General features: G+C 42.1%; 1 protein-coding gene across 1 annotated transcript in view; it reads left to right on the forward strand.

Annotated features, from left to right (window-relative positions):
* Positions 1-323: 323 nt before the first annotated feature.
* tbl1x (transducin beta like 1 X-linked) overlaps positions 324-19,276 on the forward strand; it is a 30,636-nt gene continuing 11,683 nt past the window's right edge. The window contains exons 1-2 of the mRNA XM_079517436.1: positions 324-1,270; positions 17,903-18,010. Coding sequence (XP_079373562.1) covers positions 17,953-18,010 — 58 coding nt within the window. The 5' untranslated portion in view covers positions 324-1,270; positions 17,903-17,952. The remainder of the gene's footprint in view (positions 1,271-17,902; positions 18,011-19,276) is intronic.

Below are 19,276 nucleotides of genomic sequence, written 5' to 3' on the forward strand. Positions count from 1 at the left end.
GCATAACATAACAGGCTTTAGTGTAGGCCAGGGTGTCATGCGCAAATATTTCTGTTTGTACGGTAACCAAAGGAATGTGTCACACCGATGTAGAGCCGTAATGATGTCAACTTGTTATTTACTTTCCAAATCTGAATGACTGAGCAAGGCGAAAGGAGAATTAATCAACCACTATGTGACCGGGCAAGCGAAAAATACAGGGACCGTGGGGGAGGGGAACTGTCTCAGAAGCCAGATGCATGGTAGGCTTGCATTTTGCGAGGAGAGGAGGACTCTCGGATATTACAAATCAGCACACAGTGGTCTGGACTGGTCGGTCGGTCATGTTATGAAACGATGTTAAGAATAATTATGTAGGTTATATTCTGGTTAGTTTCATAACTCATAATTGCAATAGGATAATGATGTCATTGTCAGTCATTGACATGATGTAGCCTATTGCATTATAGGGTAGGTCGCGCAGGCTTTTCATTTAAGAGATGTTTTATGTTCAGATAAACATCTCAATGTGTTAAACATCTGAATCAAATAATGCAATGTACAAATATACAATATGCGTTGTGGGGAGGCACTGGGAGCAGTATGCCATTTCAATATGTTTATTATGTGTAAAGTTGTAAACTGCAGCATATCTGATCCTCATATAATATAAGCAGCAATAATACAAAAAAGTATTTTTTTGGCAACCAATGCAGTCCCCTTTCTGGTTGAAATGTGCCCCACTTCATCGGGCAATTAATTGATTAACTATAACTAACATGTATACCGCATGGGCATTGGGCAATTAACTTCGAGGGATACAGGGAAGAATTTCATTCATTCATTAAAAAAAATCAGGTTTAAGGTCTCTCTCTCTCTCTCTCTCAATCTCTCTCTCTCTCGCTCGCTCTCTCTCGCTCTCTCTCTCTCTAGCTCTCTCTCTCTCTATCTATCTCTCTCTGCCGATCATTGCCCGCTGCTGTCTCTTTACGTTCCATTCTCAGAACATTGAAAGTCCCCTTTCAGAGTGGCTACACTGTCTCATTCTCATAAAGTCCCGGTTATTCCAACTTTACAGTCACAGTGCACATGTTTGGCCAGTCGTGTGTGTTTGTAAATACGTATACGCACTGTAACACACAAGACAAGAGTAAGATATACTGTGGTCGGAACTTGAATTATGATAATAAGCAAAATGGGAGGAAAGTCGCCGCTTGCTCTCTGAAGTTGGAGGTTCTCCTTGTGGAAGAGGAAGAGGTGGCGGCCACCACGAGCTCACTCTGATATAAAGGTAAGCAATCAAACTAGTTGGAATGTTATGATTTCTCCGTTGTAATCAAGTTTCTCTGGGGGCGAATATGGCGTTGATTATGAAATAACCCGACTGACATAGTAGTCACTCTACACGTGTTGTTGAAATGACTGCCCAAGAATCGTTACAAACCTGTGTGATCCAAACATTTGACAGTTCTTCCTGAAATAGTCTATCTTCATGTTAAATATGGGTTGTTATAAAGCTCTTTTAAGCAAATGCCATAACTTTTTCTGTGTGGTCCACATTAGCCTACAATTTAGCTGGTAACTATGCCTTATTTTATACAGCATAAGTAACCCATTAGTTGGACTGCAACATCGTAAGAATTTAGTATTATTTAAATTAATGTATGGATGGATGATGGCTATTATTTATTGTGCCATGCAGCGCACGAGTGGGGGAGGGGAGCACATTAAACTGTACTACTATTGCCACCAGTTTCCAAGTGTCTGTTCTATGCTACAGTAAGGCTACTATGAGTCAACTGTATAAAGCCATTGTGTTGTATTCAAAAGATGACACATTGGTGTGTTAATGCCATAAGGGCAGCTCACCTGTACACAGGATAGCCTACTTTATGGATTGCAATCATAACTCTCTCACACACACACACACACACACACACACATTTCTATTATTCACTATTCTGTTGTTTAGTGTTTAAGGATAACTGAGATAGGCTATGTAATGTTACACAGCACTAGCAGGCACCCAGTTTGAGATTTACAGTTTGGGGAAAGAGTGAAGTGCATGTTAAAAGAACACAACAGGCACAGCTGTCCAACTGTCACACTGTCACAGTGTACAATACTAGTTACATACCATTACATTAGTATTGAGCACTACACACAAGTTTTACCCCAATCCACCCATGCACATTCAGTTTAGGAACCAAAACTTGTATGGTACCATGTAGCTCTGGTCCATAGCTCTAATGCTGTTGCATGTAGAGCAAGAGCAGTAAGGCTATGGACCAGAGCTAGGTACCATGGTGATTTTAAACTCTTGCTCGCCCATGGAACACAGAACCCCAGTGAATGAATTGTACCTAGTATGCTATTGAAGCAATGGTGGATAACTTTATTTGGGTGATACACCCAGTGTAGAGGAGATGTTGAGGAAATATTTTAGGCTGTTGCAGTGACCTTCAGGTTGCAAAGCTTGTTGATGCCTATTTGTTACTTTATCGTCAGCTCTGGTAACACACTTGATAACACTCATGTCATGGATCATAGGTAGGCTTTAATAGCATATATAACTACCTACCAGGTTGCTGTTACTATATTTGGTGATTTGTTTTTTATGGTTAGAAAAACTGTTTTACTGACATCTATTAAAAGAACAATGGAGTTTTATTGTGTCCTTGATTTGCCCTGATTATGTCCCCTCATTTATGAAGCTCTAAATGCTATTAGTGTGTCATGATGTTACAAGTCATTTGTACTTCTCATTGTGAGCGGTCCTGTATGTTATCAGAGCAAGTAATTATACGCTTTTGCGATATCGCACAGACTTCGTTTGAATCGCCCATAGTGAAAATGTTGTTCTTTGGGGGTTATAGTTTTTTATGGACATCGTTTATTTCTGAATTCCTATTCTCAAAAAAGACAAATAGTTGCCAATGTTGCCTCAGTGGTTAATGTCTACCTCCTCATATCTCCTCTTCATGTGAAATTAATCTTATTGCCTTTTGGTTTAAGCAGAGACTGCGGTCTTAAATGAGCTGACAGACAATACTGTGTGGATTGATGATTCATCCCTCACGTGGCCTTTTGTCACTCCTTTCATTTTGCCCAGAATGTATTTTTGATAACTCTTTCAAGTCAGCTATTGTGGACCTGGCTTGGTAGAGGCACAGAGCAGACAACAGGAAATGTACTGTATGTTGTGTCTTAGTAACTCCTGTCTTATATTTTCTCAACAGAGATTATACTGTATTCAAAAGTCAAGGCAAGAGAGTCACAGACAAAGTCTGTTAGAACGGTTGTAAAGCTCATTAGTATTTGACTGTCCAAACATGTCTGCAGCGTAGCTTATTTATTTACCGGGGGCAAACCATTCTCCCCCTCCACAAGACACTTGCGGTGCACAACACATGCCACATGGGCTACCAGCCAGTTGGCAAACCAGCAGTTACTCTGAAATACACCCTACTGTATGTATACTAGATCAGTGGTTCCCAAAGTGGGGTCCGGGGACCCCTAGGGGTCCTTGAGGGAGTTCCAGGGGGTCCCCATGGGTCTGTAACTTGGCATATATTTTCAAATGGGGGGTCCGCAGGCTAATGAGTGTCATTTTGGGGGTCCTTGACATGAAAATCTGATTCTCATTTTGAAGTTGGGGGTGGCTCCTCGTTCTCTGCTATACCTTGATTATTTGTCACTAGGCCTGATTTATACAGTGTTGCACGGCAGTATTTCTCACACCAAAAGAAACACTGTGGTACAGAGTATAAGCCTGAGGCTTCAGATTGTGTGTTGAAGTCACTTGGACTCCACAAGAATGTAGGCGTAGTACATTTAAATGTTCAACTCCTCTTTGTGTCTAGCAGCTAATCAGGTTATTTGTCAGGCGTCCACTAAATGCAACAATTGTTTTTACTCCGCTTGCATGTATTTTGTTGACCCTGCAGGCCTGCACATTTGTATGACATAATCAGCAGTTAACCAGTGGTGTATTAGCTCACCAATACAACACTGCCAGACATGGCTTTAATTCAGAAATTAGATTTTTAGACTGGGCTTTCAAATTGAAAGCAATGGATTTGATACATTGCTTAGTGCTTACTGTACAAATCCATTATGGCCATCTCTCACACATCTGATTAAGCACATATACTACATATGATTGATCTATCTTTTGTGTAAATTATATATGGGAGTTGATGGTAGAGACAAAAAGTGTGCACAACTTAAAACACTTGCAGTGCTTTGAAGAATCACCCGGCCGCGATCGTAGTTCCATTTCACTAAAATCTGTAATGCGATCGTTTGTCATAGTGTCCAAAAATAACAACAACGGGGAACAGAGCGACATGGATGCTGCCATTACGCTCATTATGCATTGCGCCTCGATTACCCACAAGCCCTGAGAAGCCAGCGTCGGTAATCTTTTCTGGTCACGTGATCCAAATGTGTGATGTCATCACAGAGTGTCAGATCAAAAAGTGCGAATTAAAAAATGAAAACATAACTTGTGTAACTCGTGTTTGGGAGGGAAAGAGGTCTTTATCATTAACTCGGGTAACTCGTGAAAGGTTATAATGAGGTGTTTTTGTCCTTTTTTATGGAATAGATTTCCAACTAAGGGTGCTACCAACAACATAACTTTACCTATTACTATCATGACTCTCATAATATCATATACTGTAATGGCACATTTCTATTGTCTCTGCATATATTTGCTTTATTTTAGAATATTATTTAAAAGCAAAACACATACGCTACAAATTACAGATGATTAATTAAGAATTTTTCATGTTTCCCTGCTTTCTTGGTAGCATATTAATAAACATGATGATTGAAATTCTTTATTAGGAATAAGCACTTGAGATGTAGCATCTCGTTTTCGAGGGGCTCCTAACCAAACAATAACAAATATGACAAAACAAATCTTTTTTTCAGTGGTTTATGATAGATCGCATTCTTCCCAAATTGTATAAATGGTTCTAGGTTGCTAAGCGACAGACAGAAATTGTCGTCCGCCTAAACGTTATCAGATAAACGTCATGCATCTCAGATTCTTTTCCTAGATTGCATTTTTGGTCAAAACAAGATTTATTCAATGGCCCATAACTAAAGAACCGATGGTCGCGGTTCCAATATTCTTGTTTTTCGGGTGAAAGAAAATACCATCGCTCGTCACTTTACACTGCATTTGTTTACATCCGGTTCACACTGCGGGTCACGTGGGCCTTCAAATAAGGGTCTTCACTGAAAAACACTGGCAGTGGCGGAAGAATTAATTAATTATACCTGGCAGCTAATATAGTTAAAACAGATTTTATTCTATTAGTGTAAAGCATATAGTGTCAAATGATCATCCACCTATTCACTAGGACGAGCTTATAAACGATACAACACTATATAAACATGCTGTAGTAAAGATCTTTCTTTTCTGTTGTGTCAGTATATTCATGTAGGTCATTATGTCTGCAACCTTGGACGTGGGCGACTGGGCATGCATGGTTGGGTTATCTTGTTTCTGGAGGAGAACCCTGAATAGTGGCTTTGAGCACACGGCCCCACATATGAAGCAACCATCTGTAGAATTATCATGCCAAGCGACAGTTTAAAAGTGTACATTTTTGCCGTTGCAATAACAGGTTTGTTCTACTGGTGGTGGTTGATATTTGCTTGAAATTTGTAATGAAAATCACCGCTAGTACAGTACATAGCACCACGTGAGCTACCTAAATCAAATACTAATAGAGGAGGTGTAGGACAATGACATTGTTGTAAATCATTAAAGGAAGAGATGGTTAACCATTTGCTACATGGTACAAAGAGAATAGATTTATCTAATAGATAAATCCCCCCCCCCCCCCCCCCCCCCAGATGTAAGCTTCGTGATCTTGTTTCTCGGCTTGGCTATTCTGGCAGTTATAAAAGTAGGGTTTCACTTGGCTGGTAATCCAGCATGAAAGTGTGTCGCGGGTTTGGTCCCGATCCCGACGAACTTTGTCTTCCCCCCCATCTCTCCCCGTTTCCTGTCAAGCTACTGTATATCTATAAAAAAAAGAGTTATTATTATACTTGCTGCAAGAGCGCACTGCTTCATAAAAATCAGTTATCTTCGTTGAGTGACGATGATGAAGTATAAAGTAGGCTTGGGTGCAGCGTTACATTTTGAAACGGTCAGTTTAAAACTGCTACGGCTCAATACGCCATCCTTGAAAATGTGTTGGCCTAGCTCTATAGACTAGACTTTAGTCTATAGACTAGACACTAGAGCACTGCCATAGTCCTGAGGTACACACACTCCCTGTATTCAGTCAGCTGCTTGAGCACCACACACACACACACACACACACACACACACACACACACACATGCGCATCGAACAGCAATCTTTTGTGTGTAGCGCTAGTATCATGTTACTGTGTATATGTCCTGCAAAAAAAGAAATCAAAAAGAAAGGAGTAAAGGGATGGCTTAGAATGGATGGCATGGGCAGCTGTTGACAGAAGCGGGAATCTTCTGGTCACCATAGCAACACTTTTATTGCCCACGTCTCTGCTGTATCAGTGTTTACAGCTTATTTGTGCAGTCCTCAATAAGCCAGGCAGCTTACTGAAAACAAATGTCTGGCTAAATCTCTTGTTGACAAATACATACTCAAGGACAGGACAGGTTCTTCCCCACTAACATAGATAAGAGATAGGCTACTGTTTTCTGTTGCCTGCTGTGACCAATGGGAAATTGTAGTGCAATTTCAATTAAGGAAAACGAGTCCTCAAATGATTCAGATTCACATTTCGCTTCAGTGCCTGTATCTTCTTGGCTCAAGCTTGTCAAGATATGTTTGTTGAACATGTTTACATCACTGTCACCTGTCAAAATAACATAAGTAGATATCTCGTCAGTGTAAACACTGACGAGATATTAAGACTCGTGTGAAACATCAATTCCGTCTAGCACTGTTGTCAGCAGGGGGGGGGGGGGGGGGGGGGGTTCTGAAACCTCAAACCCTTAGATCTCCATATATGGAGCTAACCTGTTCTGACATTACATATGTTGATCTGACCTCATCAAACCTTGTACACTCAAGACACGCTCCATATATGGCCAGTACAGAATTCATTCAATATGTTGATCTGACCCCCCATGCCAAAGCGCCAGCGCTCGCCCAGCAGTCTGCCGTCACCCAGGCGGATAAAGAGCGAGGTCGCTTCCTGCCCTCAGGGCGTCTTACTGGTATTTGTAGGTGGACGGACGGATCGATATAAACTCTATATTTGGTCACATGAATGTACATCCATGTGAATAATTATTGGGTTTGTTTATTTGCTAATGTTGTAGACTAGGGTGAAGTAACAAGCTTTCCTGCCTTTCCTCACCATAAACTGCATTAGGCAATGTGGAAGGGCTGGGTTTGGTAATTGTGTTACATTAAGCATTGCTGTTCTCAGATTGAGAAATATGACTACTTCTTCTACACAATACATACAGTCCCTACTACTGCACCACAGACATTAGTTACATACATGAACCCACTCTCTCTCTTGCTCTCGAGAGTCTTGAGGTTGTACTGCAGTTGCCCTGGGCTGGTATAAATTCTAGTAGAAATATGGTTTTATTCAAATGCAATCAAAGAGTCGACTAGAGCTTATGATGCAAATGTCTGTATTTGTCCGACAGTACATGGTACCCCAGTGCGGATGCAGAGTTTAGGCTACAGCACATTTCTGAATTAAGTGGTTGTTGGCCTCGCTACCCAGGCTTTTATTTTCGTTCGCATTCGGCTCAAGATGAAAGCCTGGGGGAACGAGACACATTTCCTGGTCAAGGAGTGGGAGAGAACTACAGTGCAGAGGGGCGTCGCTAAAGAAATGGTGATGCCAGTTTTCTGTTTTCTACCAGGGAAGGCAGGGGCACTCAGATCGGTGAACCAATATTATCCAGCGCATTGTTCCAAGCGCTACCCGCCTATCCACAAAGTGTGACTGTTAATATTATTGATGAGTTAAAGATACACCAGTCTGACAGCTGGCGTTTGAATGAGATGAGCCTCACACGTGCATGCGTGCGTGCACCATGATCGTCCCACACTTAAGGTCCCTGCACACTGCTGCGTTTTTCTGATTTCTAGCAGCGTTTCTATGTATACCATGGATATGGCTGTATTCAGACAATAAATTCACCTCGAGCACTACTCTGTAGTAAGGGTCCTGCTACTCCTCCTAGTAGCAGCTAGTCTCGCATTGCCAGACTGTTGCCTCTCGCAATTTTCAAATGCTTCCGTTATACAGTCTGAAGCAACTAGCAAGCTCTATCATGAGTAGAATATAAAGCGGAGGTGGAGCCTCCTCCCCACTTCTGTTTCGTCTTCACAGCCGCGCAAATGTATCCCAATATAAATAGAAATCACCTAAGCATATATAGCTTGCTGCTTTAGCAGAAAAGGAAAGGAAAGATAAATGTAAAGATATTTTAAAATATATTTTTGTGAATGGAAATGGCAGCTTCCTTACTCGGATTTCGGGAGGTGTAGTTCCAGACTATATAGCATTCAGAGATTGTGGAATAGTTGTCTGGCTACGCGAGACTAAGTAGCAGCCAACCGGAGAGCTCAACCTTCTCTCCGACCAGCCTGGCGGTCGGAAGCCGACCGAGCATGTTTGGTCAGCTTTCGCCGCTTCCCTACAACTTACGACTCGACACGCCAGTGTACACACAGCCCACATTTCAATAGTATTTTTGCACAGCTTTGTGTGTATGTCTGTCTGTCTGAGCACAGAATGTGATGTTTTGATTGGCTGATGTATGATGCCGTTCTCATCATCATACATCATGATCATGATCATGTACGAGTGTGATTTTTGAGTGGTGTAAACCACTCCTACAACTGGCTTTGTTAGTTTACGTGTCTGTCTGTCTGTCTGTCTGTTCGTACCAGAAAATGAGCATGGTTGCTATGGTCACCCAGTTCACACGGGTGTGATTTCATTATGTCAGACATTACGTCAGACCACAGTTGATCAGTCTATATAAGACCTTACACCACTCAGTACACACGGGCGTGATTTTTATACTATTGAGTACATCACTAATTGGGAAATTGCTTAGTTAATTACTGTTCTGAGGTGGAGGAGGAGCATATTCTAACGAGGGAAATGGGGTGACAAAGGTATTAAAAGGTATTTCGCTTTTTAGACAAAGTGAATGTTATTTCAGCTTTTAAACTCTTGCGTCTTACTGTGGATAAATTGAGGTGAGAGGGGGGCACAGTTATAAATAATACAGCATAGAATCTAACTGCCCTTCTGGGGCTTGTCTGCATCTGTGTTAGGACACGTTGCCTCACTTGCCTGTGAATGTCCCTTGGTTGTTGTAAAGAACTCTTATGTGATATGATTATGTATGGGGAATTGTTATGTTATTTTTTATTAGATAATAGATGCTAATGGCTTATTGGCTTCAGCATGTAGGTTGAATCATAGGTCCTGATATCCCATGTCATGATAAATCCTTTCCATGATCTCTAGTATCTCTCACCATCCCCCAACTGTTCCCTTGGGAGAAAAATAAACCACAGGCATGGTGGAGCATGTGAATATCCATTGTGTGTGTGTGTGTGTGTGTGTGTGTGTGTGTGTGTGTGTGTGTGTGTGTGTGTGTGTGTGTGTGTGTGTGTGTGTGTGTGTGTGTGTGTGTGTGTGTGTGTGTGTGTGTGTGTGTGTGTGTGTGTGTGTGTGTGTGTGTGTGTGTGTGTGTGTGTGTGTGTGTGTGTGTGTGTGTGTGTGTGTGTGTGTGTACAAATATAGATATATATATTTTCATTAGGTCTCAAAAAGAAAGAAATTAACGCCCATTATTCTCTTAAGCCTACTATAGATAATGCAATGACTTCAAAGTGTGATTTATACACAGCCAGTACATCACGGATTTGGCTCATTGTAATCCCTGTCAGGATCAAAGGATATGGGCAGGATTGTGGTATCAGTGGTTGTAGTAGTGCCAAAATACGCCACCCACCTTTATTCTACATTGTGGTGTGGAATTTGTAACCTTGATGACCCTTTTGACTGTTTAAATGTCGAGAGAGCTAGTAGACTACGCCTAATGCTGAGGTGTTGTTGCCCCCAGGCCAGGCGTGGGAGAAGTGTTTCCCTTGAGACTGGTCTAGTGGTCTACCATCCCCCACCGTTTCCCTCGACCTACATTGTCTGTTGCTTGTGACTCATTGAGAAAGGCAAAGAATACTGCGCAAACAGTTGTTGTGACTACCTGTGTGTAGAATCATAATTTAACATCTCACAATCCCAGCACCCCCCCAACCCCCGCCCCGGAAAAAAAGACTGCAGCCCAACCAAAGGCTTCAAAGGCGGGTTTTTACTCCAGAGCAGTTCAAGAGAAAATGGCTGCTGTTTCCAGGTCTTGTTTGCACATCTGTCAGAAGGTGACTGTAAAGGAGAAAATGGGATCCCCGGCATGCTAGTATTTAGACTGTGGCTCTGCTTTCTTCTCCTTTCTCGATTCTTTTTTCCTAGTGTCGTGTTTTTCTACACCATTCTTTCAAAATCTACACAAGAGACGGCGGTTCCACTGTTTGGGTAGTGGTTGAATGTGTGGGTCTTTCCTTCTACGAGGCAAGATGCCCGTGCCCACGTCTAAAGCCATGGTTCTCAAACCTTCATGTCAAGGACCCACAGAAATTAATTTGTATTTGTCCACAGACCCCTAATTGAAAATATGTTGTACTAGGGACCCCCATAATAGATGCATGTTATTAAAAGTTTTCAAAAACACTTTTTTTCTAAGATGTTTTAAAAATAGCAGACCTGTCACAACGCATAGCGCCGCTAGCCTGCCTTGTAAACTGGCTATTGTTATAGCTGGTACTGTATATAGGGTTAAAGTCGTGGTAGTGGTGCATTATTTAATAATTATTCTGGGAGGGGGTCCCCAGAAAAGGACCTCTGGGGGTCCCATAACCACAGTTTAAGAGCCACTGATCTAAAGAACTACACACACACACACACACACACACACACACACACACACTAACTACACAGATTCTGGCCAGGAGAGTGGACTTATTACTAAATTGGTTTGGAACCATTTTAGAAGATTATTGTGCTTTCCTATTTTCTATATTATACATATTTTGTTGCAGTTTATTTGGTATTTCAAATTTGTGAGAGCAAATGCTGTCCTTGAGATGTCCACACTAAAAATAAAATTCCTGTTCTATTATTAGGACAGATTAGCCAGCAAAAAGCAATCGGCGTGGAGGAGATTTACTCTTATTACATACATTTGTAACTGAACACAATAAGCTTAGGAGACCTTCCTGCTTTGTCTGCAAGCTGGGTGCCTTGTTCAAAGGTTTGCAGTGGTAGACCTATAATTACATGGGTTATTTTAATTAGGATATAATATTAAATTGGTCAATGCTCTTATGAGGGTAGATTATCCACAATGAATGGGCTTAAATACAAGAAGGTTTTGCTGGACCATTTCTGTTTGTATCCTAAGATCCCCTCAGCATATCTGCCTGCCTGCCATTATCATTATTTTGTTATACCCTTGCTTGGGTAGCATTTGGATGGGGTGCTTATTGCTGCATTTTGTTTCATCTTGTTTTCACATGGGCCATATATATATATATATATATATATATATATACACACACACACACACAGTTCATGTAAGCAATTTATTTTCAATGTCTTACTCTGATTAGCATTATCTTGTGGTATCCTCCTGTGAATCTCAATAAGTAGATATCAGTTTTTGCACCATAATGGGATACATAATGATTTTAAGTATGGGGGCATGCCAAGTCTATTCTCAGAAGACCTTGATAGAATGTTATCTTGTGTGAACGAACAAATTGAAGTACTCTCAGCTCCACAAGGTCCCTGTGCAATACAAGGCCAGCATGAACAGGCAATGTTGCACTCAGGTGCAAGGCTTGGTGAAGGGCTGTGAAGCTAGTGGTGTAGTTTACACTGTTAAGTAATTGCTGTTGGAGTGTAGTAAACATGCTAAAGATGACCCTAATGAGCCTGTGGTCCACGGCAGGGAAGCTCATCATTGCCACAGCACTGACAGCAGGGTGCCCTGCATAGTTTCAATCTACTACATTGAACTGAAAAGTTTCAGTTACATTGTGAAGATGTTTGGCTGTAAACTGTGAAGAGTAGGCTAATTCTTAATCTTTGTGTAGCCAGAAGTTTCCCTGAAGATGTTGGACAACATAGTAAAACAAAAATCTTAATTGAATTGTTTGCAGTTTTCACCCAGTTTTAGCAATGAAAGCAGTATAGGACTCTATTGTACATTATTTTAGTGGCAGTGTGTTTTGTGCATGAGGACATGTTGATGCTATGTAGTATAAGCACTAGTTTAATGTACATAATTTATACTTTTTTAAATTGTAATTAGCTCTGAATCAATGGATTAATTTATATCAAGGATGGTGATGTCGGGCTGTCCATCTAAAAGAAAACGACTGGCTGGATTGCAGTGTATAATTTCCAGTGTACCTTCATGCTCCCTGGAAGTTGAAATTTACTGAATTTAGTGACCCCACTCTTGCATTCCCCACTCCGGCATTTCCACTCCAAGTCTAATGGGCAGGCAGATTTCCATTTGAATGACCTCATGACCTTAACCCTATAGTACCACCGGCAGACACAAGATCATCATATTATCAGAAGCCTGTTTCCCACATGGAATCCATAACATTGCTGGATAAAAAACATCCATCAAAGGCAGTGGATAGTCATTCACATTATTGACCACTTTTATGGAGACGTTTCCTAATCCCTAGGGTGTCTGATCCCACATTAGATGACTGTTACAGTTATAGTACGTAATGCTCACACGAGAGGTGTCTACAGCATGCAATACTACCCAAAAAGGCTTGAGGCTAACAGAAATCCTCCCCGGGATATGGTTGGGACAAAGAGGATGATGGGTTTTTTTCCCACTTGGAAATGTCAACTGTCAGTGTGCATATCACTGTCACCGGCAAATAGTGCTTTGCTCGCTGCACTGGCAACTTGTTTGTATAAAACCATAAAATGCCAACTTTGCCAGAATTGTAGCTGATAATCCCAGTATGTACAAAATATATTTTTGTACAAGAAGATTGTATAAGAAGAAGAAAATGGGCACAATATGTTGATACACTACGTTAATATATTATGTTAATATATTATGGCCTGTATGATTAATTCTTTTTTGAACCTCGATGCACTCTCATATTTGTTTTTAACCCACTTATTAAAACATGATGGAAAGCTGTGTGCTCTGCGTCAAGAGCCCCACATTTAATGGTGACCTGTTAATGTGTTGACGTTGTCACGCTGTCTAAATGCCTGGTAAGAACATATCTGTGTTGGCTCATAAATCTAAGGTCAAGCACTTCTCTCTGTGAGTGAGATAGCAGTGCGTCCTGTTTGCTCCATATCATACTTCATTTTAATAACCAACGTGGTGCTAAATAGGCGCAAGATCATTTGTAACTAGAAAAAGTGCTACTCGGAGTCGGAGCACAAGTCTCCGCCAGGTCAAGTAGGTTATTGTGGCACCATAACTGAATGTGAAAAGGGTGCCATTTCTTAAAGACCCGTTTCGTTGAATGGCTACAGAGAGACTGTGTACCAATTTGCATGATGTTTGGACAAAATCTGTAGGTGTACTGTCAAAAAAATTTTTTGCAAAAAGCGGCCTCCTGGTGGCGGTATAACAGACCAATGTGAAAACTTTGGGGCAGAGGTTCAGCTCTGGCATCCAGTGAGTGTGTGTGTGAACTGTGAAGAGTGTGGTTGCGATCAAGCCAACGGTGCCAGAGATTAGCTGTCCACGGACGGACGGACCGACAAACGGACTGAGTGAAAAACATACTCTCTCCCCATGCCTTTGGCCTGGTGGAGACAATAATGGATCGCATTTTTATATAATAGAATATATAAAATAAGGAAGATTGTTGAAAGATTGAAATGGATGGTGTCTTCAAACTCTACCTCCACTTATCACCTCAGTGCCAATGTAATGCGTTTCCGTCTGATTCCCCTTGAAGAGGTGGAGTTAAGTTTTGTCAGGGGAAACCCTGGGTGCATGCCCAGGCCCCAGGGAGTGGTGTAATGGATGGTGGCATCACGGAGCCCATCTGAAACCCTGGGTGCATGCCCAGGCCCCAGGGAGTGGTGTAATGGATGGTGTAAACCCTGGGTGCATGCCCAGGGAGTGGTGTAATGGATGGTGGCATCACGGAGCCAGGGAGGCCCCAGGGAGGCCCCAGGGAGTGGTGTAATGGATGGTGGCATCACGGAGCCCATCTGATACATGGATTAGTGCTGCTGCCTTTTCTCCACTGAGCCTTAAACCCCTCCAGGCTGCCTGTTAATTATGTTTCCAGTTGTTTGCTCTGTAGTGGCGGCCGTTGGAGCAGCAGCTCCTAGCTTTGATGCAGATAGCCCTTCCAGGCCCCTCGTGTTATCTAATTAGCCAAAGAGGAGCAGGGTAGCAGTCGGCTCCGGAGGGACACACTCGACTAGCCAAGGCTGGGCTTGCCAATTGAGTGCTTTGGCTTCTGGGAATAAATAGCCCTTCTTTTGAGTGTTGTTTATGTTTTATTTGTTTTTGATTGCATGCTCCCTAGCTCTATGCTGCTTTCCAGTGATCTTCTGACCTTTTGTGGTATTTCGTGGAGATTGAATTATAGGCATTTTTCATTTGAGATATCTACCCTACCACCTAACTTGACTTAAAAGCACCTGTCTGTTTCTGTTGGAATATGTAGCCTATATGATGTTTCACACTCCAGTCCACACTGCATTACTGTATGCCAGCATGTCTGGCATACAGTAAGCCTAGAGTCCACCTGAAAGAATATCCCAAGGTGAAGAAGTGAATAATTCATGTTGAGTAACATGTTCAACCCTTCTGGCAGTGTGCCCACTGGTAATTGGGACAACACTGTTCTGTCTATTTTGCACTGGATCCTGCTTGTTGCTATGCTACCAAAGAGGAACTTGAGTGGGCCCAGAAAGTGTTTGGAATGGAGGTTAGACAAGCATGCATTCTTCATTTCTACCCCTCTCCTTTCTCTGTCTAGTCTGGACAAAATGTCCATCCATTAATATCCATAGGTAAGGTAGGCAGTGTTTGGGCTTTTGCATATTTATGCTACGGCTGGGTATGGGTCGAGTAAGTCTATCTTTTATTGTCTCCACCAGGCCAAAGGCATGGGGAGAGTATGTTTTGCACTCCGTCCGTCCGTGTGTCTTTGGACAGCTAATCTCTGCACACACACTCCCTGGATTGCAGAGCTGAACCTCTGCCCCAAATGTTTCACATGGGCCAGCTGTTATAGTGCCACGAGTAGGCTGAATTAAGCAAAATACATTTTTTTGACAGTACACCTACAGGATTTTGTCCAAACATCACGCAAATTGGTACATAGTCTCTCAGCCATTAAACGAAACGGGTCTTTCAGATTTTTCATACTCTATCCTGATTGGCTAAGATTGGCTTCCAAAGTTTGCAGGAGTGCCCTGTTTTGAACGAAATGCCGCGAATCATGAACACATCGTGTGATTTCAGTGAAATCTTGGAGGAAGAAATACCACTTGACAATTCTCAAATCAACCTCATGGTGGCGCTATAACTGGCCTATTTGTGTTTTTAACTAGAACTGTACCGATCTGTGTAAAACTTTGTATGCACACTCCCAAGAGGCGAAGGAAAAACCTTTGCCCTGTATTAATCACATCTGCTCTTTATCGAGGCCGTCTTCTGTAAAACACTTTTTTTTTAAAATATTATATTTTATCCAAATTTCCCGCTAATTAGTACACATGATGTCTATAGTCATGTGATCAAGACGAGTCTATTTGATTTCTCATATTCCATCCTGATTGACTAAGATTGGCTTCCAAAGTTTTCAGGAGTGGCACATTTTGTACAAATTGCCGCAAATCATGAACGCAGCGTCCAAACTGTGCACGCATATTCCCACTAGGCTGAGGAAGAAATGCCACTTGACATTTTTCAAAAAAACGCTCCTATCCTGGTGGAGACCTGCGCCCCGAGGGGCACTCTTTCTATCTCACACACACACACACACACACACACACACACACACACACACACACACACTCTCACACACACAACATTATGCAGTATGCACGTACACAATGCAGAATCATGCTGATTTATAATGGTATGTGTATTCATATTGAGCCATATTCTGTATTTCAAAGTGTTCATCAGCCTGAGCTTGATGATGGTATTAATAAAAAAGTAACACTGTTTCACATAATTTCTCGAAAACAACAGAAAAATGGATGGCTGCTATACGAGTGCAGTAAACAGCCTCATGCACACTGCTGTATGTTACAGTGGACAGGCATTTAATACCTGGACTGTTTATCGAGCCTCCGTCCGTTATAGACGGTTGACGAGGACACTAATGGGAAGCGCTATCCGTTTTTCTGTAAAAGCCAAATGGATAATAATCAATCCCATATATCAATCATAGTGACGTACAATAACAATTGGTATTATTGAAGAGGAGTCATTTACCGAAATAAAGTTTCAGATTATTATTATTATATATTTTTGAGGAGTTTGTGTCTCCTTTGTGCCCATATGGAGATGTCTGCTTCTGTCTGTCTACCCGAGTCCCTTTTTATGCCCATATGGATATATGTTTATCTGTGTGAGTCCTTTTTATGCCCATATATGGAGTCCATGATGTCATCAGTATATGGCCATACTGATATGCCCATATAAGGAGATCTCTGTATCTGTCAGTCCTTGATTGTCAGTATATGCCCATATATGGGCGACTGTGCTCTTTTTTTGCCCATACATGGAACTGACTTGTGGTTTGTTTACAGTTATTTGTCATAGTGATTAGTGACGTGGCTGTGGTTTGTTTAGGCTGAGTCAGAATGATGTCAGAGGTCCACCCTCCCATTAGCCAATTTTAATATAGGATACACTATTGGATACTATACCATCCTGTGTGTGTGTGTGTCAAGTGAGTTGGCGACCCATTAATCAATGCACACAGTAGAAGCTATAGCCTAATTTGTCAGTAAGACGCCTTAGTTCGCGTGCACGCATCCGCCTCGTTGACGGAAGACTGCTGGGAGAGCGCTGGGGCTTTGGCATGGGGGGGTCAGATCAACATGGAATGAATTCTGTTCTGGCCATATAACGAGCATGTCTTGAGTGCATAGGGTTTGATGAGGTCAGATCAACATATGGATTGTCAGAACAGGTCAGCTCCATATATGGAGATCTAAGGGTGGTAGCGGGGACATTCTCTTGAGTGTACAGGGTTTGATGAGGGCCGGGCCTTAATTTTCGGACCTGTTGAGAACTCTAGTTTTCGTGGGCTGCTGAACTAATAACTTTGGAGCAGGCCCGTCTAGAGTTTGAATGGACGGGTATTAGTCAAAAGAGAGACATCGAAAGAGGAAGGATGGATGGGGAAGGATCAACATATGGAATATCAGAACAGGTTCTGACATATATCCATATATGGAGATCTAAGGGTCTGAGGTTTGAGGTCCGATGTAGAGTTACTGGCAAATATTGATGACATCAGGGAACTCTATATATGGGCTTAATTGCGGCAGCAGGTCGCATATCCTATGACCTCAGGAATCTCTATCCATGATGATGTCACGTGATGTCACGAGACCTGGGCACCATATATGGGGGCATTCCCATGTATGGGGATATTGATTGACTGACGGGAAATGTACGATTTCATAGTAAATGCGATCATGGCTTGGTGTAGGATTAATATAGCATGTAATTATTTCAACATTGTATGTCTGAAGGAAAAGAATAACGTGCTTGCTGGGATTGGGGAATATTGATATTTAACTCCCTATGTTGTTGTTTTTTTCTTTTCCAGAGTGAGCCCAGCCTTCATACAGACCACCTCCTCCATCCAGGTGGGCTAAGATGAGTATAACCAGTGATGAAGTCAACTTTTTGGTGTACAGATATCTCCAAGAATCAGGTATGTGTGGAAAGTAGTATCTGTTTTTTAAAGCCTTAAATATGCATGATTTGCCACTTTTGGTTACACTGATGTTGGTTATGTATCCAGGTGTGGGCGTGGTCTAGCGAGACAAAGCAGGGCCTGAACAGCGACATTCTAAATCCTAGCCGGGTTGTGCTTATAACCACGCTCCGCTTCTGTGGTCATGCGGAAGTGCCTCTCGCCTCCAACAACAACTGTGGACTAGACCTAAATATATTACTCTATGGACTAGACCGCAACGGAGGCTCGCCGTCTCAAGCGAACTTAAGCCACGTGAGACACCATCGAGCGAGCTAAAGCCAGCGAGTTGCCGTGTGTTGCGAAGTTCGCTCAAGGCTCAAGGCTGTTCGCGTTGCAACCCGATAAGGACAGAATAGTAATCATGTTCTGGCGAGAGCGTTTGCCCCGACTGCCACTCAAAGTGGCTACTGGCCAATCACAGCGCGTCCTTTCACAACCCGGATACGTTTTCGGGGCACGCTCCCGAACAACAAGGCACGCACGCTCTTGCTAGGTGGCCAGTGTTTACATTATGTAGCTAGCATGCTAATGTTTGTTAGCATAACATTTGAATGATTTAATACTACATATGTGAGTTTTTAATGCAGGATGTAAGGGGCGGTTCGCGGACGGAATACCTGTTTAGAGTCCTGACCACATGGAATGTCAGGAAAGTGCCCCATCTTGTGACAAAGCAGAGTCCCTACACATACATGTTCCTACATTTTTGACTCATAAACGTCCTGTTTGCATCAGTGTTCAGTTGGGTCCAGAGGTTCAACTGCCGGTCCTAATGTCCAGCATGATACAAATGTCTTAGATTCATCTTTCATAATGTGGCTCAGCTGACCTGTTAAGGCAATACTAACGCAACATCTGGTTGGGTCTATTCAAATACTAAGAATAATTGGGATGGGCAATAAAACAGACATTAGTCTAGTCTTCTCCAGCCACAGTGGGATCCAGATTCCGTTATGCCACAGTTGCATTCATTGCATTGGATCCCTCTCAGGACTGTGGGCATAGAGGGCCATAAAAACAAGTCAATTCCACAAAAAATGTCTTTGTCATTTATTGTACACAGTTGGCTTTTATGTACAGTAGGCATTATATTATAGGCATGTAGAAATATAAACAGGCCATTGTGGATGTCTATTCTAGTGGACACGCAGAATATTGCTTTCCTTCCTCATATTGCTTGCATTCCTCATATGTGACAACGTGCCATTCACACTAACCTAT

The sequence above is a fragment of the Electrona antarctica genome (genome assembly GCF_951216825.1).
Source record: "Electrona antarctica genome assembly, chromosome: 13".
In the NCBI taxonomy this organism is placed as follows: domain Eukaryota; kingdom Metazoa; phylum Chordata; class Actinopteri; order Myctophiformes; family Myctophidae; genus Electrona; species Electrona antarctica.